Source organism: Polyergus mexicanus, unplaced genomic scaffold, assembly GCF_030449975.1.
Source record: "Polyergus mexicanus isolate NDT 795.1 unplaced genomic scaffold, iyPolMexi1.0 SCAF_11, whole genome shotgun sequence".
NCBI lineage: Eukaryota > Metazoa > Arthropoda > Insecta > Hymenoptera > Formicidae > Polyergus > Polyergus mexicanus.
Window position 1 is genome coordinate 6,233,207 of NW_027223331.1, and position 26,771 is coordinate 6,259,977.

Genomic DNA, 26,771 nt, shown 5'->3' on the forward strand with positions numbered 1-26,771 from the left:
GGTATATTTCGATACTCGCGTGAAAACCAATTCCTCCGCGACGAGAAATAAACGCCGCGAAACCGGTAAATGATAAATATCACGTATCGAATTAATTGGGAAGGATCGACTGCCCGATGACTTTATCCGGCAACCAATTTTCCCAATTGGACTTGATCGGAATCTATTTTCGTCAAAGATCATTGATCCATCAGAGATCCAGAAAATGATTCTCTCGCGACAATCGTTGAAAGAGAGAGAGAGAGATAATTAATTTTACAGTTGAAGAATGTGTATGTCTGAAGGATACGCAAGTTATCGAGATAAAAGATCTTGCAATGGCGTGTATCGTGCAATTAACAGAGGTAAAGCAATTTATCGCGTCTCTGCTAAGGATATGTCGGACAGGTATTCAATGTCAAAAATACCATCGGTGTGCTCCGCTATCTTAGGGGAGAAAAAGGAGAAAGCTATCTCAAGATTTTAAATATCTTTATACACGATTCAGGAAGCGTGGTCGCGTATGTGAATGTAAATGAATTGAAGTAGAAATTTCTTGAAGTTGAAATACATGTAGAAAATCTCATGGTTTGTAGACAACGTAACGATTGAATAAGCACAAACAATCTTTTCTGCAACGGAAGCAATCTTTCGATAACAAAAATAAACTTATTATTAAGTTGAATGACATTAAATAGTAAAGATATCGATAATCAGACTCGAAGACTTGACATTACGAATTCTTTAAAAATATATATATTAAAAAATGTGTACACACGCGAGACTTAAAAAAGATGATACTTTTTTAAAGGAGCGAGAATCCTTTTTAGGATCGGTTTAAAAATATGGAAATGTAAACCTGGAGTACAAGGGTGGTCGAGAATATGGCAAGAGCTAAGGAAAAAACACGACGCTAAAAGTATCCGTCCTCTTGCTCCGCGAACCCGTATCGCGTGACAGTGTCCTGATATTGGTGCGTATAGTGGTATGCGTATAGTGGAGAGAAAAAAAAAATAGACCGGTCACAGGACCGTAATCGAGAGGCACCGGGCCCCCCGCCTCGTGCGTTCTTCTCTCTACCGCTACCGTAATAAAGCTGCCCCGCTCGTCGGTTGCTAGGTGGGTGTGTGAAATGTAAAGTCGACCATCTGACGCTTCTCCGGGCTCTCTCGGGCCGATGCACCGCAGATTGCGAGTATCCTTGCTGAGGTCGAACGCTGAGAGGCTCCGCCGAAGGTCGTTGCCTGCTCGATATACCCGGTGCTCGTCTAGGAATTCGTAACATCAGTCCGTTCGCTCGCTCCCTCCCTCGATTGTCGCGAGAGACAGATTACGGCACTTTAATTTATTAAATACTATTCACCCTAATCGAAAAATCAATTCGGTATATTGTTAAAATAATTTTTTATCTTGTACGAGCAAAAAATGCGATGCGCGGTACAGAAAAAAAAAAGACTGTTAAACAATATTAAAAGTTATGTTAAAAGAATTATTGATTTTGAATTATTAATGTCGCCTTAATGTTGATATAGCAGACAATTTTTTTACTATTTACTATACTACTTTCTGCTATATTTTTATTGTGATTTTAATAAATTTTGTTAATATTCAATATATAGATTCTTGCGTACTTTCTATATTAATAATACATACATATAAATATGTATGCATATATATAGAGTGGTCCGTAATTCGTGGTGTAACCGGCAAGAGGCTAATCCTTCATGAAAAGATAAGTCGAAATTGCAGAACAAAATTTCATTTTTTTAATTGAAAAGGTTTTTTTTTTTTTTTTTTTTTTTAAGGAAATTTTCGAAGAGAAATATCTCGTGTCTCATTTTAATTTACATATCCTATGTTAAATTGCGCACTAGACACTGTAAACAGAAAAGTAAATAGTGGTCTGTATCGAGATGCGCTTAACAGCGTCTTAGTCAAGTGCACGCGTACTCAACTAATATTTAAAATCGATTTTATCAAAAACATAATCCCATATGAAAAAATTTTATTCTGCGATTTTGACTTATTTTTTCATGAAGAATCAGTCTCTTGCCGGTTGTACCACGAATTACGGATTATCCTATGTATATTTTGTATAATTAATAAATGAAGAAACAAACTTGACGCAGCATTATGTAATATCGTTCATGTCTCTATTGATTATATTATTCGCCCGTAAATTTTATCAAAGTAAATTAAATCTGCGCATCAATTTTCTATGCGAATACATAACATCAGCGAGTTGTACATATAGTCTATACATTATATAATAACATCGAATTATGCATTACACTCGTACAGAAATGACGTATACACGGCGGTGCAATATCAAGGAGAAAATTAATTTTATCATGCCATCACGTTACTACCGAATAGTTTGTGTGTGTCTACTTCCAAAGGTAATCAAGTTTAAGACTTCCTTTCGATTTTCGTCGAGGACGATCGGTCTTTAAGGACGATGATTATCCATTTGATTACATTCATTGTCAGCGGAACTGGCAGGAAACTCGTCGATTACGGATACCCTTATTAGCGATCACCGTCAGCATCAATGATGGTTGTCCGCCAACACAGACAACTACTGAAATCCGATCACTGATATCTGGAGAAGGACTTGTTCGCGAAAGGACTTAAATACCTACGATGGGTTGAGGAAAGATGATGCAGGAGAAATCATAAATTAAACGGAAACTGCGTATATAAATGAATCATTTTTTAAATGATAAAATCAGAGGTGGAAACGAGATTTATCCTTCGCAAAAAGAGATATTGTGATGAAATATTAGATAATGTCGGGAATATAAAAATATAATTGATTGAGAGAAAGATTTTCAGCGATTGAGAAATAATACAGCGTTTACTCATCGCGAAATAAGACGCAATTTTTAGCGCTGTAGCAGAAAGATTGATCAAAGACGAAGATTATATTTGGTTTCTCGAAGAGAGGCGGATCTCCATGCTTCGTAAGGGAGATCTGAAGAAAGCACAATGCCGAAGGTAAAGTCCACGAAGGAACAGCGAGAATGTAAATTATATGTAGGTATTCCCTTTCTGGATATCTCGGACGAGCGAGACGGAATCGACGAGAGGAGAAGGAGCCGCGGTCCGGTTTTTGCTGGCGGGGTGCAAGGACAGACGACGGCTGTTGCTGGCTGCTGCAATATTGAAAGTGGCCAGAAGAGAAACGTGACCGTGTATTGCTATACGCTCCTTGAAAAGATAGTAAAATGTAGACCCCGTCGTATATATTACGACATTCGCGGCATCGAAACACGGATACGCAGAGGTCGGCCGAACAATGGGCAGTGTTCTCACACATCTCGATTTAGCGTTTTGAACATTTAACGCGACCGTCGATTTGCGAATTTTCTTATCCTTAAGAGGGCTTACCCGTTTGAACTCTTGAAAAATGAGTACATTTTCTAGATTCTTTTGCAGCGCAACGATTTGATAAAAACTTTTTTTTTTTTTTTTTTACAATATTAATACAATATTATTAAGTACTTAAATAAAAATTTTTAGCTTAAAAAAATTGTTTTTAAAAGTTATGCGAATATTTGCAGATTTATATTTTTATGTATGGTGTGCATAAGATTCCGCATCTGTTAAGGAAGCCTTTTTTTAATTCATTTTTTTGTTATTAAACAAAGAAAGATGGATTTTTTTTTAAACGGAACTTTCAATCTGCTACCATTTTCTTATTTGTTTTAATTTTGAAAAAATGCTTGGATAATAGATAGCTATTAATATGTTTAATAAAAAAAAATATTTGTAATTTCGAATTTGATAAATGAATGTTTTCACGCACAAGGTGCAGCCACCTAAAATTGGATGAGTTTTTGCAAATATTCGCATAACACCAAAGAAAAAAAAATTTTTTTTTAGCTGAAAATTTTTATTTGAACAGAAAGATAAATCGGTCACAATTAAATAAATATGTGATTAAAGATAGAATTAATATTTCTCTCGCAATATTTATTTTCTGATTCGTGATTTTCGTCTATTGCGAATTTAAACACTGACACTGACACTTTTATGATTTCGTTGCCTTTGTTTCGCAGGACGACGGTGGTATAGAATACTTTAACACCATCGTGGTGCAGCCACACCTGAAGCTGGTCACGAACCAGGGCAGAGGTTTCCACGTGAGATGTAGATACCAGACGCGCGACAAAGTCGTAACGAACGACCAGACCCACGTGTCCATGCTGCAATCTCTACCGTTGCAGGTAAGAAAATGTTCACGTGTAAAATATCCTTTTCTGAAAAAAATTTTATTAGACCAACTTTCGCCAGCAATTAAAACGTTTCATTATACGTCTCGTTTTATCGGTGAACTTTGATAAAATCAGTCTCGGGTAAATTATGCCTATAACTTTACAGCATTCGCGAAGTATTAATCTCTACATAAATATCTGTGTACAAGTATCTGGATAAGCGAATGTAAATGAACGTGTAATGAATCAACGTGAAATATGTATATTTGAATTGCGATTTTGCTGCCCATACAGGCGACCGCGCCGATGCCAGGATGTACGATGAAGATTTTTAGTGGCGATCCAACGCAGCATCACGTAGCGGAGAACGTGAAGATCGGTGATCCCTTGACCCTGGTCATTAGCATCGACATACAAGAGATGTTTGGTCTGAAGATCTCCGATTGTCTGGTCCGCGACGGTCTCGGATGGGGTGAGCAACGACTGATAAACGATGAGGGGTAAGTCGAAGCAGTACGTGATACTGATAAAATAAACAAAATTTTTAGATAAGAAAAAAATTTTTTTTTATGAAGTACAACAGAAAATAGCGACGTGAGAAATGAAATAATCGGTTCATCGATTCTTTCTTTTTATTTGATCTATGCATTTGTTCGCAGTTGTCCGATCGATGGCGAGATCATGGGACAGTTTACATACAACGAGGACAAGACGGAGGCCAGGGTAAACTTCCAAGCGCACAAGTTCCCGTATACGGCGAGTGTGTATTATCAATGCAACGTTAGGCTCTGCGTCAAGCATGGCGGAGGATGCAGTAATACGGTACATAATCATTATGATACATAAACGCATTAGCTCTAGCTCGAATAATGACTCCGTACAAAGATTATTAAGTACTATATTTATCCTTCTTTAATGATTTTATAATATTTACTTCGCTCTGCCACGATTATCCCGTTAAATTTGCCTAGTAAATACATTACATAAACGGACATGCGGGGAGCATTACGTAATATCTGACTCTGAAAAAAATATTCGAGTTTGATCGTTTCCTGAAGATTTATTGGCATGTTCACTTATTCTCAATTTGCAGCCGCCGCTGTGTAATTCGATAGCTAGACGACGCAGAGACACTGCCAACGATAACGAGGTGAAGGGTGTCGAAGGTCTGGACGGCACCCCGGCCACAATTGAGGTTTATAGCGGTTTGTACGTCAACGAAGCCTCGGACGTTAGTTCTAAATCGGACTTCACCGATGATGTCTTCAGAGAAAGGGTAACACAAAATAATAATCGCTTTTCGTTTTAATAAAAGTATCGATAACTTAAAATCGTACATTTTGTTTATCCTGGAATAGAAATTCGAATAAGAAAACTTTTTAAATGAAAGAAGATCAAGTTTATATATATATCTTACTATCTTTTGCGTTTTTTTCTTAGGCTATTGATGATCCAAACACCATTTGTATATCACAAAGGAGCTTTGCCATCGGGATCGCCATCGCCGGTCTCATACTCATGCTGGCAGTAGTGGCTGCCATTTTGGTATTGCTCGCAAAGAGACGGCACAAGAGCGTCTCGACTACGGGATCATCCATTTACAGTGGACCGTACACAAACACTGCCTATAGCCACAGTAGTTAAATCCGTTTCGTTTGGCGTGGAATAAGCTTCATCCGAAGATGTGCGATTTTTCGTGGGATCTATATCTATATCTATACACGAAATGTCAGCGGATGATTAGTCCGATCGATGAAAATTAATTTAGATTAAGTTTGTTTTCGACGCGAAGTCGATTCGAAGCGACAATCGAAGCTACTGCGCGTGATATATAGTAAAATGAAACGCGAATCTCTTGCTCAACTGCCCCGCTCTGTACTTCTTAATTCCATGTTACATATGATATTCTCAGCTAATAATAGCGGTGTTTCGAGATATCTGAGGAATTAACGATGGTTAGATTCTAAATATCTATAGCTTTTCTATGTTTCTTCTTTCACGCCATCTCTACACCGTTCTTTTGAACGAGAAACTTTTACAACAGGATCTCGATAATTCATGAATCTTTAATGAAGAATTTATATCCAAGTTCAGCATGATGCAATACTTGAATATATAAGTATTGCATATTTGACACAATGCTATTAAAAAATCCCAAAAAATATATAAAATATTTCTTACAATTAAAATAGTAATATCTATCATAAGAAACATTATAAAAAAATAAAACGTAATTATATTTTTAAACGAGAAAGAAGATGTACATCAGTGCTTTTTTTACGCGAATGCATTATTAAAATTTGCTTGAAACAAGTGCAGACATTCTTCTCGTTTTAAGAATAATCTGTTAGTCTTCACTAAACAAAAAAATCGTGCTACAAACGAAAAACGTTATGTTTGAGTATCTATCCCGTCCGTGTAATGAGTTGTATATTTTATATTTTATATTAGCGAAACTCTTAATTCCAATTGCGATTGCTAACGAATCGATATGACTCATTCCCGTCAAGAGATTTAACTTTTATGTGTATGTATATGTATATATACACACATATACATATATATACACATAATAAACTATACTGTACACTAGTCCGGTATACGCTGTCCTACCTAACATACCCATCGCATTAAACACACAACACATGCGAAAGCATCATCCAATTGCGCGGTCGTTTCGATAATTTAATTTAATTGTTCGTATGTGAACTCATTTTAGTTAGATTTAAGTTTAAGTCAACACTTATTATTAGGTGTGAAATAATTCAAATAATTCAATCAAATACTTCAATGATATATTTTTCTTAACTCATCATTATTTGTCCGCATGCAATTGTTGATATTTCAGCCAATATTTTTGCGTTTTGCCTTAATGCAATTTCCAATTTGGCATTTTCTCGTAATGCAAATCATGGACGAGTTATTAAATCTACATGACTTAATACACTTAAATAAAAGTTACTGCCGATCACGTAGTATATATTAATTAGATTTTCTTTAAATATAAAATTAACAGTCAAATACGAAATTTTTTTTTAATTGATTATCTTGACAAAAAGAATAGAACAAAGCAACAATAAAAATAATTTGCTAATTGATTGTATTTGTACACAATAGTGTTATTCACTTGCAAATATTTAACCATGATTGAAATATGAAAATGTAATTCAAAATACATTTACGATAAAGCCGTTAAAGAAAATAAAAAAACACGCAACTAAGATTCGATAAGATATGTATTGGTGCATTATAAGTTTCTAGTGAAACTATGTATAAATGGACTAATATCGTAAAAATATTAAATACTTATCAAAATGAGACGATAGAAAGTCGATTAAAATCTAATTGTAAGATTATATATAAAAGGCCTATTCTATGCGAATTATTCTACGACGATGCGTCGAATGAATGCGACGTACGTAAGCAATATAAAAAGATTTTAATCCATTATAACGCTTAAACGTTAATATTAATTAGTTTAATTGAAACGAGACATTGTGCTTCAATGTCGGTATTACAAATCCATTCGAAAATAATAAAGTAAGAACGACTACGAATTGTTTTCTAACGGTACATTTTCGAATGTTTCTGATCTAATCCAACTTATCGGATTTAATTAATATTGAATAGCAAAAAGATGCACGTAAAACAAAAATACCGACATGTACCATCTTGAAGCGTTTAGATCTTAATTGACAAAGACAAGAAAAAAAAAACTCTACTGCCAACGTAGTCGCGTAATTGGGTCCAACGTGGTGGTGGGTACATGACCATAAAATTTTACATTTTAGAGAGAAATCAACACGCGTAACGTAACTCGTTAACTTACGAAGCGCTAATACGCTAAACCGTTTCTGTATAGGAACGGAATGTTATGGTGTAGTTCTCTGAAAACGAATAATGTATGCAACGACAGCTGTTCCGAATAGACCCTAGCGCGTCGAATAAAACGCAATATACGCTTCTGCTGTCGAAAGCGAATAAAATCTTCGTTGATCGGTCTAAAAATTTTTTCTAAATCCGTTCAATATGCAATGAATACTTACATAAATGTCACTAAATGCTATAATTTCGAAACATTGCGAGGGTCCGCGGAATTTCTGTCGAGGATCGGAATCGCTCGGCGAACGGATCACGCGTGATCTCTTGGCCGCGTCATGGCATTGGTTCATAGTGATCATTGGGGACGAAAATGCCTGTAGAAATGCCTGATAGAATTTTTTTTTTTTGGTTTAAGGTAAACGCGTGTCCCGATGTTCCCGCAATGTTCCTCTGGACCTTTGTCAAAGGAATTTACAACGAATATATGTAAATAACGAAAACTTAATAAAACTGGTAACTATAAAACGACATTCTTTTCTAATGTCTCTTCATTCGATAATACTTATAATAAGCCTAGATATTATCTAGATTATAAGTAAACAATACGTAAAAGTAGAAACGCGTGCGGAAGAGTGTCTCGAACATAGAAATAATCGATGTGAGCTGGCAAATTATCAAAGGAGAGTCTTCTTTTTTTATTGAATTATATATATAATTCGTTTTTGGAAAATATGATATAATATAACAAGAAATATAATTAGACATGACTTCTATATTAAACATTTTTCCGGCTCTATGATGTTGTGCATTTCGGATGAGAATAATATAGCTCTTTATTTACGCCACAAAATTGTCAATTATTTCGCTTTCTCTTCTCGTCATTCTTGCAATTATATTTACATACGGATAATTCAGGTCCATTCTTCTTCACTTCGTCAATTCGCTCGCTCCTTTCTCCGTTTTTCTTTATTTTTCCTCTCATATCGTCTTAATGCCGTGCTCCGTGCGGCCGAATCGGTGAATATACTTGAAATATCCGTCCATTTTCGCAGGAGAAATATATATCTTATTTAATAAATATAAATTATATATCTCTTGTACACACGTCGTCGCATTGTATATACATGTTCGATAATGGATGTTCGGACAAGCAACGAGTGGCGTAATAAGCTATCGCTTTCTATCATATAGGATTAGCAAAATAGGAAAGAACGCAATCGCGGTAAGGTACGTCGCTAAGCATCGGAGGCACAGCCACTGGTTCATCCTTATAATACGTGATATATCACGGTATTCGCGCAAAAAAATACATGTCGATATACTCGCAACTTGTCCGTATCATCCAGTTAACTTTGCACTTTCAAGATCGGTCTTGTCAATATCATTTAAAGCTAATAAATCTCTATATTTCTAATAGCAGCAGTTGACATCTAGAAACGGAAACCAGTTAAAATTTACAACTGCAAAAATTTCATTGTGAAATGATGCCAATTATAATCCACCCCAATTTGAACGGCGGATGAGAATAATATTAAGATTCCGTTCAGATGAGAATACGGAAATATTTTTGGATCCTGAATGAAAGATTGGCTACTCTTCTATACATAATTCTATGTAGAATATGGAACGGGAAAAATTGTGCAATTTATCAACGGATTCACCAATTCATTCATCAGGATATTAATCAATTTGCCAATGCGATCGGTTCTTAAATGTCAAGCATATCCACCGTGTGGTTCTCGGATTCCGCTCGCTCTAAGATTTAAAGACAAGCAATTGTGGCAAAGATATGCTTAACGACAAGATATTTCGCTTTAATATTAATATAATTTTGCCTTCATATCGCTCTGGTGCAAAACGTAGCATCTGGTGTTTCTCGCACGTTCTATCAATATGTACTATATACAACAAATGAGAAAACGAACAATTTTGTTTCGTAAATTGTTACATAGAATAAAATATAATATTTAGCAATCATAAAGTCTACGAATCGTTAAAGGGATGCTCAAATCAACGGAAGGAATCCAATAAACATGATTAAAGAAAAAGAGAGATGACAATTCTCATATAAGAGAGTCGATGTTACAGTTTGCGTGTAAATTTTTCTTATTTTAAATCGTTCATTTTACTTCCTCTTCCCGTCTTGCGCCGATTTATTGCTCGCCGCTATCAATCGTCTTACGTCGCATTACAAAAATAGTAGGAAACGAATATGAAGTGTCTTGCAAGCTTACGACATTTATATTACCCGTTCTCTTTCGTCGTTTGTTCTCTTTAAGATTTTTCTTAAAAGCAAGTCACCCTCGATCGAGAAAAGTGACTGTTTCGATATCTGTCTATTCATTTTTTTTCGTTCGGTCGTTAGAATGTGCAAAGAGGAAATTACAAAATCAGTCGAGATTGATAATAATGAAAAATTCGTCACACTTTTGTTGTGCGCATGATAATTCCTTCGACATTTTACCTTTTCATAATAAATCCGAAATAGTCGAAAATAGTTGCGAGTATATTAACACAATATTTAAACAATTAAATTAATAATTAAAAGACGCAAAGATTTGCGCAGATTCGCCTTACATATTTAAAACTCTTTGTTTCTTGTGTTACATGTTGAAATAAATTTAGTTTCTTCATGTTTGATAATATGGATTGATAAAATATATCGAAAATCGTATTTTATTGTACTGCATTAATAAGCATTCATATAATTCAATCTGCACATTAAAAATTTTCGTTTTCCAGCGAAAATAAATCTTGTGACAGTCAATCGAGATATGAAGTGGCTTATTAATTTACGAATCGAAAAAGAAAAATTTCGATATATTTCAATTTATAATAAACAACCAGTAAAAATATACAAATTTTTATCTACAATATCGTTATTCAATAATTGCAAGGGAAACCAAGAGCTTTAATATAAACATAAATAAAAGATAACAATATGATGTAAATATAATTTAAAAAGAATCCGTATGTGTAACGCGATTCCGAATAGATGCAGCAGTACGCTGTAAAATGTCGTAATCAAACGAAGAAATAAGTAAACACGATATCGTTCATCATTTAGTTTACGTGAATTTTTGATTCGTCTGTGTTTATTCGCAAAGAAGAAAAGCGGTGGCCTAACAAGTAACGTCCGCGCGATATTATATCACTATATACGCCCGCATACCGCACTCTTGGATCTTTCTTTTTACTCCCCTTACCATGCTTGTAGGAAATATTTGGTAAATCACATGAATCGATCATGTAGAAAATATATGAAAGTTGCCGCGAGGTGTCGGACGATACTTGAGGGCGATTTAATGTGTGACGGTTCCGATAAGTTTTTTGTGTCTTCACTTTTATCATTATTATCGTTAAGAGATGCGTGAACTGCTTTTTTAAATAGGTACAATTAATTTTTTTTCTTCTTCTTTTGCTTTAATCACTACGACGACGTTAGGTACAGTTAAATACTATGGTTGTGCGCCCATCTCTTTATAATTGAAATCTGGAATCTATTTTTTTTTTTCGCTTAATATATGCTCAGGTCTCTTTCGTTTTTTTTAAGCTTATAATGAGATTAAAATCTTTGTCACACTTTCTCACGAGGAAAAAGTGGTGTTTCCTGCTGCTTTTTCCTGCTTTGTGTATCACCCGGCTGAAGATAGATAGGTAGGTTCGCGTATGTATATGTATATATCGCGATTATTTTGCGCTTATTTAAACTCTCATAAAAAGATAGGCACACCTTCACCTACGTTTCTGAAATACAATCACCGTAAGCGAAGCTTCTGGATGGATTCCACTTGGTTTTGTATCGCGGAGCAACGTGGACATTCTTCGCAATCGTGATTCTATGCTACAAAGTATAACGACTAACGGTCAATTATTATTTTTTTGCGGCTATTACTCTATCTTGCGAGAATTGTATTTAATCCGCGTTTTATAAAGTAAAACGATACTGTGCGATAATATTCTAGTAACGCAAGATTCGTCCACGCTGGTCCGCCTAATTTTCACAGACGGAAACCTTATTAATTATCGCGTGTCACCATCACCGCTGTCGATATATTATATGTATAATATATCTTTATTTCGTTGAAATAAGTGTGTATACCTATGTGTGAGAAATGCACGTCTGTTATGTGATACTAAGAAAACAGAGAAGATGATTCCATGACATCCACAAAATGTGCTTGCGTATATGGAAGACGAATTATATTAGTATAAAAAACTCGATTTAATTATACTAAAATTTCATGATGAGTAATAATTAAGAATTAGGTAAAATAATCTTATCGTTATATATCAAACGCAACAAATTTATGACAAATGAAAAAAAATGGAATCATTTTGGTCGTCTTTTTCTGTAAGGACAATATAAATAGTGTTTTCAAGCGGTGATGGCTTCTCGCTGTTTAGCTACTACTCGAAACTAGACATAGAAACCATATGTGTACTGAATACGTTTACATATTTACTTAACTTAATCAGTGATGCTTTCACTGGTACAATTGTGAGTTATGATAATTGATTAGAAACATTTTTCTAGAGTTGAATATACAGAATATTGTGTAAAATATTAGATTCGCTTTTTTTGGATAGCTATTATTTCGTTTTCCTTGCGAAATCCACACATTCGTAGTTTTTGTAAAATAAAATAGAAATTCTATTCAATCCAAATATATTATAGAAATCATATTTAAATATCCTGCAAAGTCTGTAAAGTGCGGTAAAAGTTCTCATTATTCACACATATAATAGATACATGTCAGAGAGAAGCGTAAGGGCTGGCATCGTCAACGCGCGAACAATTTTTAGAATTTTTGTCGATATCATGCTGAGGTAGCAAACAACTCGTTTTTAAAAAATGGGCTCGGAGTGGGCAGCGACGCTAACGCAATATTCGATGATCGATGTGATGGCAGCGCGTATCAAAAATTAGCAGATAATAGGTAGGTAATATAGATATTTTTTTTTCAGATCATACAATTTTTTAATGTCGAGCCGAGAGACTCGTGTGCTTTGTAAACGTACTCAGTAAAATATATCTTTTTCTCGTATATTAGCTTATTATATTCATCGTATTCTCTCTTGGCGGCCAGAAATCATCGTGACGACCGCCTCGAAAAATTCGCGCGTTTATTTGACCTTAATAATGCTCCTTAAAAGTAAATCTCACATTCATATAGTATCTGTAAAACCGCAGTTAAAATATCTTCTAATATATATATACTATATATATGCTCTATATATAGTATATAGTGTATATATATATATATACACATGTATAATAATATATATATTGTAATAGTAATTAAAATTTTGTCCAGTAATTCTCTTCGGTGCATTATCGTCTTTCGCTTTTTTTAACGTTTGGGCACGCGCATATGATTACGTTTCGTTCTTTTTTCCCTTGTCTTGTGCTTTTGTCATGGTAATTCAGATTTACCCAGTGCAATTGAAAGTTCTTCGAATGATATTTGAATTTCATCTTTTGTATGTTATCCAAAAAGAAAACAAACGCTCGCATTACAGTATACTGTCTTCACCACTACTACTTTTGACTTAGGATACATGTATGGATACATTATATCCTAGTAACTCTTGACTCTCTTTAAATAATTTAGGATAATAATTTGTGTGTGTGTGTGTGTGTGTGTGTGTGTGTATATATAATATACATACATACATACACATATAGTATTTCTGGATAATAAAGTAGATCATTAATCTCGGTTATGTTGGATAATCAGGACTGTGACTCGCGTTATCAGAGATGTTATCCTACCGGTCCGTTTATTCAAAATTGTACCAGCTGGTTCCGTCGAGTAATAGTCACCTTTACCGTTCCTGGAAAGAAATGTTATTTTTGAGGAGTAAATCTCTATTTTCTTAGATATGTAATACAAGAATCGCGTTCCGATACAAATAAACGGATGTTAAAACAAAGAAAAGACTTGTAGTAAATATATTAACTCTAACTCATAAAAAGAAGCCTTTATAAGGCTATATAAAATAATTCATACAGTGTCGCGCAAACTACAGTCGTATACAGTCATAGTCGACATGAGAAAGAGTGAGAAGAACAATATGTTCTTCGACAAAAAGTCCTTGATTATCTCTATATAACTATTATCTGTATCTTGTTGATAGTAAGTGCGATAGTAAATATAAAAAATGTTTCGTGTTAGCAGTATAGTATATTAAACTTATGGAAAAGAAGATGTGCAAAGAATACATTCATTGTGATGAGATGTATCTGCGAGAAAACATTCTAGAGTCGTATCTCTCCAATTTTCGAACTGATTACATTAAGAAAGATGTACTTTTTACGAAAAAAAAGAACTCTCTCTCTTTCTCTCTCTCTGATATGATTATATATGAAAATTGGATAGAAACAGTTCTATGAACATTTCTTTAGCAGATAAGAATGGAGATATTATCTCGTGCGTGTTGCTGTTTAAGCATACAGTGCGATAATGAAATACATTTATATGTGTGCAATGAAAAGATATATTTCCTACTTTCTTCCATAAAATTTTACAGCCTATAGACAAACTTGTTTTTTGCCAAAATATTTTTATGTACGAAACAATAATTCAAAAAGACTATAATTAATAAAAATTATATATGTTTATATAAATAAATTAAATTTACGAAAGTAGGAATTACTTTTCAATATATTATTGTACGAACCAAAAAACAAGTATCAAGAAAAATGAGTCAACGCGTGAAGAAGCCCATATGATACAAAGAAGACACTGTGTTCTGTGTGTAGTATTTTATACTAAAGTTCTGTACCTTATATCATACTGTCTTCCACAGGTTTTGCTTTTAAGGGGAGACAAGAATGTGTCAAAATTGTGTTACACTTTTATTCTTTATAAGCAAAATGAAAACAGAAAATAACTAAATTTTAAGCGACATATTGAGCGAACATCGAATTTCTCTCTCTCTTTCTCTCTCTCTTTATGCTCTTTATTAATTTTTCATACCTTCTCTGATATCTTTGGGTACGTTTGACGAAAGTGATGGCATGGAAGGCGCCTGATAGAGATTGGGCCGTGCGCCGCTCGGTGGTAAAGACATTATTTTGGACCTGAATAGGTTTCACGAGCACATAAATTTATCAGGAACCAGAAGAGGTAACGTTTATACACTGAGAGTAGAAGTAACGGAAGCTCCAAGACTACCTCTGTTTGCGAATTTTCTGATTTCTGCCATCGAAAGAAGTCGGCGTGCCGGCCCCCGAGGTGGTAGACGAATAAGAAGGCGGCCTGTACGGTCGCGGGCAACCTTGAACAACAGGCGGTGATGATACTGGTGCATACTGCAACCGGGGGTTGGTTGGTACGCCAGGATGCATCAATCTCATATCCCCTGTAACATTTAAAGTTAATTAAACGACAATTTAAAAAAAAAGCTATTTGAAATGAATACACGCCGCGTTTAAAATTACCTTGCACGATATGGACACCCTGGTACATTGGCAGTGGGTAACGTGGTTGAGGTTGTGCGCTTCTGTCTCCATTTCCACCTCCGAAGAATTCATGCGCCGGAGTTGGTGACCGACTAGCTCGTTGGGAGTTACCTGGCGTTGTCGCTCGAACACCGGGAACGACCTTCGTTTCATAAAAATGTCTTTCATAAGAAAGTTCCATAGCAACTAGTGAATGAAATTGTCATTGTTACTGTGTATCATATTCTCACAGGAACATTCTGCCTGAAGACGAGATTGGGAATCAACGTGGGTGTCATGTATGCGCTAGGCGGCGCCGGGGACGTGCCATTGTGAGCGACCTGGTGGCTGAATGTCCCACTAGACACCATCGTTGGGGCTGCATAACTACTTGAGTTGACGTACATCAACGGCATACCAGGTATCTATCAATTTGATCAAATAACATGTACTTTGTTAAAATGACTCTTTTTGTAGATCATCTTTTACTGTTGCGTTTAATATTAATATTAATAGTTGAGTGATTACTTGATTGGAAGTCGGCGTATTTGGTGGTGTAGGTACTCTGTACATCACGGGCGGCGGTTGCATTGCCGGCTGTCCTGACGGATAATACGTAGGAACCATATGGACTGGAGGTTGATACGTATAGTCGCCCGGTGTTGGAGTTACTGCCGGCATCGAATTGTAAGGTACCGGGTAACTGCCCACGTAATTAGCTAAACAAAATACGTACATTAATTATATAAAATGAGAGAAACGGAGAGGAAAACAATGAAACAATCATAAATAGTAAACATACAATTTGTTTGGCTCGGAGGCGTCATCGTTTGCGGATTGTAGGAATAATTCGTCGAAAACCTTTGTTGCTGATGTAGATGTTGCCTGTCTCCCGGATTCTGACCGACGGAGATGGCTGTCCCGGGTGGAGGCATAAAGTACATGGTCTGTTGAGGCTGAAAAGTTTCATATGTTGCTTATGTGAAACATGATAAAGATAACAACATAATAAAAGAATAAAAATTGCATAATATTCTCTAGTTTCGTACCGGTATTTGATTTGGCGATGGTTGCCAATAATTCGGCTGTACCGTTTGCACGTTCTGTACGGTCTGGTTCGCAGATGGCGGCGGTTGCGGATACGTAGAATGCGGAGTTGTCGGATGACTGTCCCCGCTACCACGTTGATCATAGATGTTCATCCCCAGGAAATATCCAGATAATTCGGTCACATCCTAGTTAATTATATTATTGTTGACTTCTTTGAGAAACGATTACGAAGAACTTTATTTATAAGCTTATTTATGATTATTTATATTATCATGAACATAAAGATTATTTAGTCGATGTAAAGAGAATCTTGTATCTTGTTATGAGAATATCAAAGTCTTGTTAGATTTATCAAAGAGCGAATAGTCATTCATCAAATAATAATAGATGCTGGCGCATCGCACAATAGTATTATTCGGCATGATAATATTTTATCCGGCTATTTATCTCTTTAACCGATAAATCCAACTTGTTTATATTTGTGTTGAGAAATATTCTCATCCTATATGTAATATTTTATTTTATTTACTAAAGACATACTTACCCCTGATTGTGGTATTGGTCCTTGATGTACAGGTACAGCATAATTAGCATAAACTTGATTCTGATTGAAGACAACATCTCCCTGACCGCCGTTCTGCATGCTCGTTTGACCCTGAGTCGGATGAGGCGCCATCATCACAGTTGGTTGCCCCATAGGAGGCGGATAGACACCCTGGTTGTATGGTTCTGAGGTAGGTACGTAGCTCGCATACGATTGCTGAACTATTTGATTAGTATGACTACACGTCTGCATTGTTGTTGACGATTTGACTAGACTTTGCTGCTGCGACTGTGGTTGCTGCTGCTGCTGCTGCGCTTGTTGCTGCTGTTGCGGAATGGGTGGGTTCTGCGAAGCAGGAGCAGGAACAGGAACAGGAGGTGGAAGAGGAGGAGGGGGAGGGGGTGGGGGAGGAGGCGGAGGCGGAGGCGGCGGTGTAAACGGCAGGCTCGGTGACGTTGCTGTGTTCGTCACTTGGGTTCCAGATGTATTAACGGTGTTCATCTTCGATTGCGATGAACGCTGTTGTTTCTTGCAGTCATTTTTGGAGTGGCCGTTCGGCGTTCTAGACGGCTCAGAAGACAGTTCCGCGTGCTGTTGCTTATTAGTCACGGAGGACACCGTGTTATTCTCGTCCTCGATGGTATAAAACTTTGGTGGATTATCCGGATCGTAGCGATAAATCGAACCGTCCGGATTCGTGCACGGTTGACTGGTCTGCGGATTTATTATTATACTGCCGGGTGGCACGCTCGATAAACTACTGACTGCCCACATGACCGTCTGGCCGCCGTTCAACTCCGGCGAACCTAAATCCTGACTAGATACTTGAGTATGGCTACACGTCATCATAGCAGCTGGTACAGGAGAGGGCGATGGTGATGGCGATATCGTCGCATCGCTGCGCTGACTCTGCGATTTGTAGCCGCTGCTCGAGCGGCTTGGACTCAAACGTGAACACATACTGGCCCCTGAATCTAAATCACGAGTATTTACGATTATCACGTGACGATAGGATGATCATAGAGATAATGAAAAAGATATTGATAGGTAACATAGTTGTATTAAAATCTTTATCAATGATTTTAATAGAAATTTACATGCAATTACCTTGTTTCATGAGGCGAGCTCCTGCGCTATGTGTGGACGTGACACTATCTCCTCTTGACAGCATGCCTTTAGAATATCCACCGAAACTGAATGACTTAGAAACGGATGGACGCAATACCGCGCCGCGAAACGAATCTCTCCCATCGAAAGATTCGCCTTTTAACAATCGATTATGCCTGAAGATGCATATAAATTATTTATATTTCAATATGATAATCGTTGGTGAATTTTATAATCATGATTATGGAAATTAATTATCAAGTATGCAGATGAATATAGAAATTGATTTACCTCATTATGTGATCTGAAGGATGTAGCAAGCGATACCTCGCCGAGACATCCGAACTCTCCGATGAGGACCATGGCCAAGATGTGACTTCGCTGCTCTCGCCACTACTGTCCTTGAATATCCTTCGCCTGGCGCGTTCGTACTCCTCCTCTCGCTCCTCGAAGCTCTTGCTGCGACGACAATAATCGCCCGACAGTCTATCCGGCGATTTGAAATTGAAACTGTCTTCGAACGAGCTTGAGTCCCGCTTCAAAATACTTCTTCGTGGTTCTTCCGACAGAATCATGTCGTCTCTGATGTGCTCCCTAAAGCGAGTGTCCGGTATTCGCATATTTTTCGTTCGCGTGACGATAACACTTAAACCCGACTGATCCACGTTATGTTCCATGCCGAAATAAGCTGCCACTCGATGCACAAGCATCCTATTATACGACGACATATTCGGGAATTTGTGAGAAACTTTCTGCCGGTCTCTCGCAAAGTCGATTAAATCCTTCTCAATCTTCAACAGTACCGTGCGATCCTTTTGATTGCGATTTATAGTCTCCGCGATGAACTGTTCGAGATCTATCCCTGTACTATCTGTATATAGTTCCGTGCTGCTATCTGCAAATAAGTGTTAAACTTGTAATACAGGACGTGATCAGGAACTGAAGAGAATTGAGAAGAAAAGTATTTATACATTGCACGTATTTATACATTCTTTGAATAACGTACCGCGCGAAAGACATGGTGACGCGCTGTCATAACTGCCCTGAGAAGAATTCTGATGTCTTAACTTATGCCTGGACCCAGGCCTGCTCACCGACAACATGTTGCCGCATTGCGCTAAACATTGATTATTGCAAATATTCAACGTATTCGGCCTGCGTTGCTCGGATTTGTGCTGATTATTCTGCGCGTTCGGGGCGAGATTTGTACTCTTCGGCGAGTGCTGCAACGCTTGACCGGACTTGGAGGGCGACACTGGGGTTTGCAGCAAACCCGGTCGCTCATTTTGATTGTTTTTCACGCAATTATTGCATTTCTGAACGTTATTCGTGCTCGCAAACTTGGAGCGATGGTTCTCCAACTTATTGCCGTTAGTCGGAGAAGTGATGCTCTTTGGTGAGTGTATCTGAGAGGGACTAGATTGACCTGCATAATGAAATTCAAAAATAAAGATTCTCAAATCTTTTTGATGTACAACGAGAAAGAAATTGCGCTTTAGTTTACCATTTCGCGACGGTGTCCGACAAGTCGGCGAGGTCGCTGTGTTGCGCATTTGCTTGGGGGATTGAGCGGGACCGAGATTGCTATTGAACATGGACTCGTTATTATTGAGCTTGGCACCGTTGGAGTTGGAGAGGCCGCACACAATCTTCTTCTCACCGTCCACCGATTGCGGACTGTGCGGCGACGGTGGACCGTTGCCGTGTGGCTCCCGTGGAGGAGATGTCGACTCTCTCATGGCATGGCTTCTGACCAACAGCTTCAGTTTCGTGTTTGTCTGCAAGGATCATTAGATTTTCTTACGGCCAGCAGAGCGTATTATCGCGCTCGCATATGTGATGACGCGCGCGGTACGTATCAATTCGTAAATGCAATACGTTAAACGATTGTATCGATATTGTATAAGATTCGATCAGGGTGTCTATCCAAAGCTTGTACAAAGATTTCCTTAGAATTCCCTGATTTGTCAAGTAATTTGTTCAAAATTGCAAATAAAATTAGAGAATTTTTTAATGAAACTTTTTAAAATAAGTTTTTTGTACGTTTTGTAATGCTTTTCACTCATAAAAAGGAAAAATAAAACACTTAAATTTGAAATATTAAATTTAAAAATGTGCTGAAAAGAACTGAATGACTTTTGTAAGATAAGGATTTTTCGTTTGCATAATATTTTCATTTTCTATCATTAATTGTAAGAATTACGACAAAAATACTCAGTATTTTTTGCTATGATAATGAACACATAATCAAAGAGAAAAAGATATATTTATAATATATTTGTGAAACATATTCACAATCATTGGCCAATCAAATTGCCAATGCTTGCAATATAAGAATAAAATGATCAAAGAGAGAATTTTTGAAAAAATTCCCTGAGTTCGAATAAAATTCCTTAAATGAGAATTCCTTGATTTTTTAAGGTAAAAACGTAAAATCCCTGAGAATTGCAGGTTTTCTAGGTTTTTCTAGGGAGTAGACTCCCTGTCAACATAAGGAAAAAAAAAAATTCTTGATACAATTTCAAATTTTCCTTTACCTATAGCTCTTCTGAACTAATTTTTTATTTAATGACTTCTTCCAAACGTACCTTGAAGCCCGTAATGAGGAAGGATGAGCAAAATGTGGGGCAATAATCTAGCAGCGATTAATGGCACACGCACCCGATTGCGAAAGTTTTTGCTCTCGGTGTCCGATTTATCGGACGGCGGACAGGAAGGCGGGGAACGGTGGAATGTGTTCGTTGCCGAGGAGGTGCCGACGTTGGCATTCCCGTCTATCATATCCGACTCCAAAGCGTCTTGGTTGCCGGAGCCACCACTTATGGCGAGGCCTTGCCTGGAAGATGGCAGTGAGGGCATTCCTCCTCGCACCACCACCGTGGGACCCTCAGGTCGATCCTGCGACCTGCTTCCTTTATACACCACTATGCTTGGTACTGGAATCATCGAGTGCGTAAATCGCAATCACATTACTCTTTCATCTAACAAGAAAATATTATATATTATTATTATATATTATATATTATTTGCAACTACATCTTACATGTCAATATTTTTTTTGCAAAGTAGAATTTTGGAAAGTAGAATCTGTGGTAAAATATTGTCTGCTGAAGCTTAATCTTTAATTATTTGAAAATTATAAGTGCTCATCGAGGAAAGATCGATTCCAAATCAATCGGCCGAGAAATTTATGATGAAAGGGACATCCGGCAGCCTTGAAAAATCAATCTGTATATATGGTATATTATTTGTCTCTTATTTATCATTTGTTACTTTAAATCTTATTCCTTTAATAAATAATTATTTATCGATGCATTTCTAACCGAGCAAATGCAAGATAAGTAATTTACTGTGCTACTATGAAGCGACTATCGCGTACGAGTAGTGGCTATTGGCTAATATTTCTATAACATAAGTATTTTCTTCATCGACATTGGTGAACAAAGAAGTTCGTTCATCGATACATCGTTTCATATCGACAAACGACCCGGCTCACTATCAGAGAATACTTCCGTAAACTCGGAAGTATCGATGCATCCGATACGCGATCTCCGATTGTTTCCTTTTTTTTTCTGTATCGATGGGCGCGTGTTCAGCCATACTTGTATGTGTGTGTATGTATGTATGCGATAAATTATGATCTCGATGATAGTTGAACGAGATTGACGAGGAAAAACGCGCAAAAATTGCGGGCAGAGTGAGAAAGGCACTTACTCTCCAGGCGAGCCATGTGTTAAATGCGTCATGGGGTTACGGGGTGCAGTAGTCTGCAACTGGTGGGGGGTTCAACACGCAGGTGCAATTAGTAGTTAGTACGTGAATCTTTCGGGTGGCGTGCAGCTCGAAGGGCTGATACTAGGAGCCAGATCACTGCACGTCCACCTTCCGACATTGTACACTCTGTAAGCAGACACAACACGCTCGCGATGATCTCGTGAAAAAAAAAAAAAAAAAAAAAAAACGGGGACAGAAATGTAAAACACGCGCGCGCGCTCATGAGAATTTATACAAATAATAAAAAGCGAGATATCGTATAAACCTATACTATTAGCTCGCGTGATTGCGCAAGCTTCATGATTCGTTTAATCGATTCATTCATAGAATTTAACTTATCGCGTAGATTTAACGGCATGACAATATGTCATATATGTTTATCGTACAATCTTTACACAAGATATAGTCACGCTATTCTTAAATATAAATTCGCGTTATTACTGTTAGTATAACAATCACGCGTTAGTTGATGCAAAGAAAAGACATTAAATGTAACTATACTGTCATTTTATGAAAGAGACATCACACAAAGGAAAAATTGTTTCTTATCAATTATAACAGAAGCTACATTGTCGTTATCGTATCTTTATGTAAAGTTTCCGATAATTATTACGTAGCAAAGGTGAGCTATGAATCATGAGCTTCTCTATAGGTCAGCGTTACGCCATGAGTCATTTGTTCGCGGGACGCCGTTCGATTATTAAATGATGGAGTTACTTTACAAGCGCACATGACAATTGTACGGTTGAAAGGTATTATCGATGGTGCGTTATAATGCGTCACGCATGCGTAACGAAAATTATTAGCGGAGTACAGTATCACCGTGTGATGTTTTAATAGCATTACGAAATCGTTACATACGTAATTATCACGTAAGCGAACAAATTTAATATATTTAAGTATAATTAATTAACCCTTGCTGATACGCGATGTTTCCCTTAATCATTGAAGGAGTTTCGATAATTCGATGGAGCGCGAATATTTCAATATTTGAAAAATTCACCCGATATTATGATAATTGTGTTACATATAATATAAAGCGATAAATTATTCCGCGTTGATAAAATCATTCTATATAAATTTTAATAATACGAGCGATACCAGCATCAGCATGCTAACACAGTGAAAGGCATTAATTTTTGTACAATGTTATCTAACGCTTATAGCAAAATTTAGTAAATTAATAGCACTACATTCTCATAACAATAAACATTAATAAACTAACGGAAATTATTTCCATCTCCTTTTTCGCTCCGGAAGACTAATCAAATTATAATTAAATTATAAGTTTATAAAAACGCATCGAATTACTCAATGATTACGAAGAGGCAAAAATAATATACAATAATCAGGTTTGCGCAAATCACAGATAAATAAGCGCAAGATGAAGATGATTTTCTCTCTCTCTCTCTCTCTCTCTCTCTCTCTCTCTCTCTCTCTCTTTCTGTCCAAACAAACCTCCAGTTAAGTTCGGTAATCTCCATAGCGGCTAATTGCGAAAGCGCGCGAATCATCGCGTTATATTTATATCGGAAATGCAACTGAGGTGCGTGTACAATCTTCCTCCTCGCTTCTGTCGCATTCCTCTCGCGACGCGGGTAAATTTATCCTCCATTCTCGCCCGCGACGTGTCGATCACGAGCCGCTCTCGATCGCCGTCGATCAGTCGCACGTCACATTTCCCTGTTCTTTTTCTTCTTGTTTTCTCTCTCTCTCTCTCTCTCTCTCTCTCTCTATTTTTATTTCTTCGTCCTTGTACTCGACGTTTCCTGCGTACTCAATGGATATCAATCGCCGTGCACATCGTTCATCTATTCCCGTCTCGTCTTCATTCAGCCGAACTTTTATGCTTGTTCCCTACTGATCGAATTACGATGATCGACTCGATCACATCTCGAAATACTTTTTTTTTTTTTTACGTGATTTTACGAGATAACTCCTCGCATTTGCATTAATAGTTAATCGGGTTAATCAACGCGAAATTGATTTCATTATTAGTTCGAATCGTGTTTATCGATGCGATTGATTCGTCTCGTTCTTTCATCGATTCCCTTCTGCCTCTCGATATTCCCGTCTTATCTCAAGTGCGGAAAGTGATTTCGTGAAGCACTATATCGGCCAGCCGCGTGCGTTTTACAGCCGATAAACGCGATTGGCCTCGTAAAGGCAACACGATCGGAGCTATTCGTCGATTAGAGCACAGGCTCGATCTGAGGTGTGGATTTTCTTCCCCTTTTTTCCCCCTCGTTGGTTGTCCGACTATTAACCGCGGAAATCCCCGTGGGTCGAGTCTCGCTCGACGTGAAAGCGCTCGTGAGATATCGTCGTTCAATCTTCGCCGCGAGCGGGAAATATGATGAACATCGAGAATCTCCACCAGAGCGATATAAGCCGACGATGGTTTTGTTATGGCAAAGAATATAAATGTGGTGGCTGTTTCGAGATTATGGTCGGGCATCCAATTTTCTCTAGCGATCCCATCGCCTCTTCTATATCATTTCAAAGGGCAGAACTTTATTCGAAGGACGAGAATCATCTAAATGAATTAATCGTCTGATATAGTTCTGATTTAAACGGCGCTAGAATTATCGACAAGTCAATCCCGGACTCCGGGATTATCACAACGTTCCAATCTCCTGATCGGCGATTACAGCATCTCGCGGGATATTCGTCATCCGGAAAAATTATATCGATACCAAATTTCTGGTATAAAATTTTATCATTCCCAGACCGGTTACATTTCGAAAGAACGAGATCGCGTACCTCGGCGAAATCTTCTCCGGTCGATCGACGAGGATCTCTCAAGGTTCAATCGAGCGAAAATGCGAATCACCGGGTGACTTTTCGATCGCGATTGTCGCCGCTGCTGGTTCCTCGCGGGCCTCGAGAAGGCGGCACGCTTTGGCAAGGTTCCGCGGCGTCTCGAAAATAGCAGAACACTTCTGCTTCTCTCTCCCACTCGCTCCGACCGATCGCGTTCCTCGCGCGCGCGAAGTCCGATGTTCTGCCACGTTTCTCTTCTTTTGCGTATCGTGCGTTCTACAAGCTCGCTCGCTCGAGATCAAAGAGAGAGAAGGAAAGAAGGATTCCCGAAAGAAACAACAAACAATGGAGAAGAGACAGAAAAGGAAGATGCCAACGAGCGCGATTCGACAATGCGAGGAAAGAGGAGAACCTGGACCAGCCGCAATATCTATCGAGTGTAATACCGCGTCGCCGCGGGACCGCTTTGCGCGAGAGACTGAGAGGCGCGCGCTATGCGCGGCTCACCCGGGTCGACCAAGAGCGGCGAGGGGGTGGGTGGCACGTCAGAGAGAATGAGAATATCGCAAAACCAGCGAGAGTGATAGAGAGAAGAGAGAGAGAGAGAGAAAGAGAGAGAGAGAGAGAGAGAGAGAGAAGGTGACGTACGAGTTGGTAGTGAGAAGGAGAGAAGGAAGATCGTCTGTTCTTCTCCCTCTCTCTCTCTATTTCGATAGAGGCATAATCATGACGAGAACGACAAAGATAGGAGAGATAGAGATCCGATACAGAAGTAGCGACGAGGAAGCGAAAACAAAGACATCGCCACTGCCAATAGATGTCAGAGAAAAAGAGACGCATGGGAAAGATGGAGCGATCGGAAGGAGATGGCCAAGCGCGGGAAATAGGGACGGAAAGATAGAGACAGGCGATAAGTGCGGGAGATAAGAAAGAGAGAGAAGGAACGATAAAGGAACGTACGTCGGTCGAATGCACGCGTGCGCGTATGTACCCCGGTGTGTATATCGAGGGAGACTCGGTTGATCTAGAAAAGGACCGCGTGGGATGAATTTTCGTCCCCCTGGCAATCAGTTCGAACGAAATGTAAATGTCTGCCCTGTAGACGCTATTACTACTCATTAAACGAATTTGTCAAGTTATGATGTGAAAAGACCGAGGGATTTGAATTTTTCCCCAACATATAATAATAAAATGAAGCTAAACTTTGATGATCTTTTTGCTAAATAGGTTTCGTTATCTTGACGGGATAATTTTAGAAAAGACCAGGCGACTATAATTTGATCAAATTATATGTAATCAATTATTTGTATAAACTCGAACGACCATTGTTTAGTAAATAATAAAAATATTTTGAAGAGAGAAATATGTATGTACGTAGCTTGTAACATAGAGATATATGTTTACTTTGAGAACCATGATTATCAAGAGACATCCAATCTAATCCCCTGTCACGATAATTTTTCTCGCGAGAGGGAAATTTTTTACATTCAAGAATAAATATCATTCCGTTTGCGTGCAAATTTTAATCTTACATGGGAAAAAAAAAAAAAACAACGTTATGCACACACACATATATTATCAATATTTTTTGTTTACAAAATCTAATTTCCCAAGAGAAACGATATATCTTTTTAGATATCTTGGTGAAGCATCTTAATCGCGAAAACGGCGAAAGCAGAGAATGACAAAATCTCCTCGTCCCACATTCGTGAATTACTAGTCCCGTGAACCAGTGCGGTCGGCACGCGTGATCGTGTGCGCGCGCACGTGCAGCCGAGTGCGAATGTTTTCTATGACCCATATAACACGCCCAACCGTAACTAGGTCGTGCACCCCTGTATTCCCTGGAATAATACTGGGTGTCTCGTTCGAAAAAGAAAAAGAAAAAAAAAATACGCCGGATATCGATTCAGAGAATGTACGAGTAATACGACGCACAAAATCAGATCGCGTTTGTTTAACTTATATATCTGATGAGAAAAAAAACATTTTATGCGCGAAAAATAATAATGAGAGAATTGAAATAGCATCAAATAAAATTAATACACACAGTATAAAACATTAGATT

General features: G+C 37.7%; 2 protein-coding genes across 6 annotated transcripts in view; one reads left to right on the forward strand and one right to left on the reverse strand.

The window, feature by feature from the left end:
• Pio (piopio) overlaps positions 1-8,546 on the forward strand; it is a 60,719-nt gene extending 52,173 nt beyond the window's left edge. Inside the window, exons 5-9 of the mRNA XM_070304450.1 lie at positions 4,041-4,208; positions 4,491-4,696; positions 4,856-5,018; positions 5,290-5,472; positions 5,637-8,546. Of these exons, the coding sequence (XP_070160551.1) occupies positions 4,041-4,208; positions 4,491-4,696; positions 4,856-5,018; positions 5,290-5,472; positions 5,637-5,840 (924 nt within the window). The 3' untranslated portion in view covers positions 5,841-8,546. The remainder of the gene's footprint in view (positions 1-4,040; positions 4,209-4,490; positions 4,697-4,855; positions 5,019-5,289; positions 5,473-5,636) is intronic.
• On the reverse strand, positions 7,824-25,166 carry LOC138937808 (R3H domain-containing protein 1-like). 5 transcript variants are annotated; one of them, XM_070304447.1, is made up of 17 exons: positions 23,399-25,166; positions 21,881-22,066; positions 20,828-21,102; positions 19,671-19,944; positions 19,173-19,592; positions 18,458-19,061; positions 18,167-18,342; positions 17,060-18,033; positions 16,515-16,700; positions 16,268-16,421; positions 15,994-16,184; positions 15,717-15,890; positions 15,466-15,628; positions 15,200-15,386; positions 15,002-15,105; positions 14,808-14,837; positions 7,824-13,856 (listed from the first exon to the last, which is right to left on the reverse strand). In XM_070304447.1, the coding sequence occupies exons 2-16, from the start codon at positions 21,894-21,896 to the stop codon at positions 14,809-14,811; spliced, it is 3,927 nt and encodes a 1,308-aa protein (XP_070160548.1). In that variant the 5' UTR covers positions 21,897-22,066; positions 23,399-25,166; the 3' UTR covers positions 7,824-13,856; position 14,808. The 5 variants fall into 5 exon arrangements, with proteins under 5 accessions (XP_070160548.1, XP_070160546.1, XP_070160547.1 ...); XM_070304445.1 differs by lacking the exon at positions 14,808-14,837; XM_070304446.1 differs by lacking the exons at positions 14,808-14,837; positions 21,881-22,066 and having other exon boundaries at positions 20,828-21,147.
• Between the last annotated feature and the right edge of the window lie 1,605 nt (positions 25,167-26,771).

What these genes read in the sequence shown, in the direction of transcription:
- LOC138937808 (XM_070304445.1), bottom strand. An exon ending in GTCACCATGTCTTTCGCGCG is followed by an intron (nt 19,062 to 19,172) that starts GTACGTTATTCA and finishes ACTTATTTGCAG; the next exon opens with ATAGCAGCACGGAACTATAT. An exon ending in ACCCAAAGATATCAGAGAAG is followed by an intron (nt 13,857 to 15,001) that starts GTATGAAAAATT and finishes ATTTCTTTCCAG; the next exon opens with GAACGGTAAAGGTGACTATT.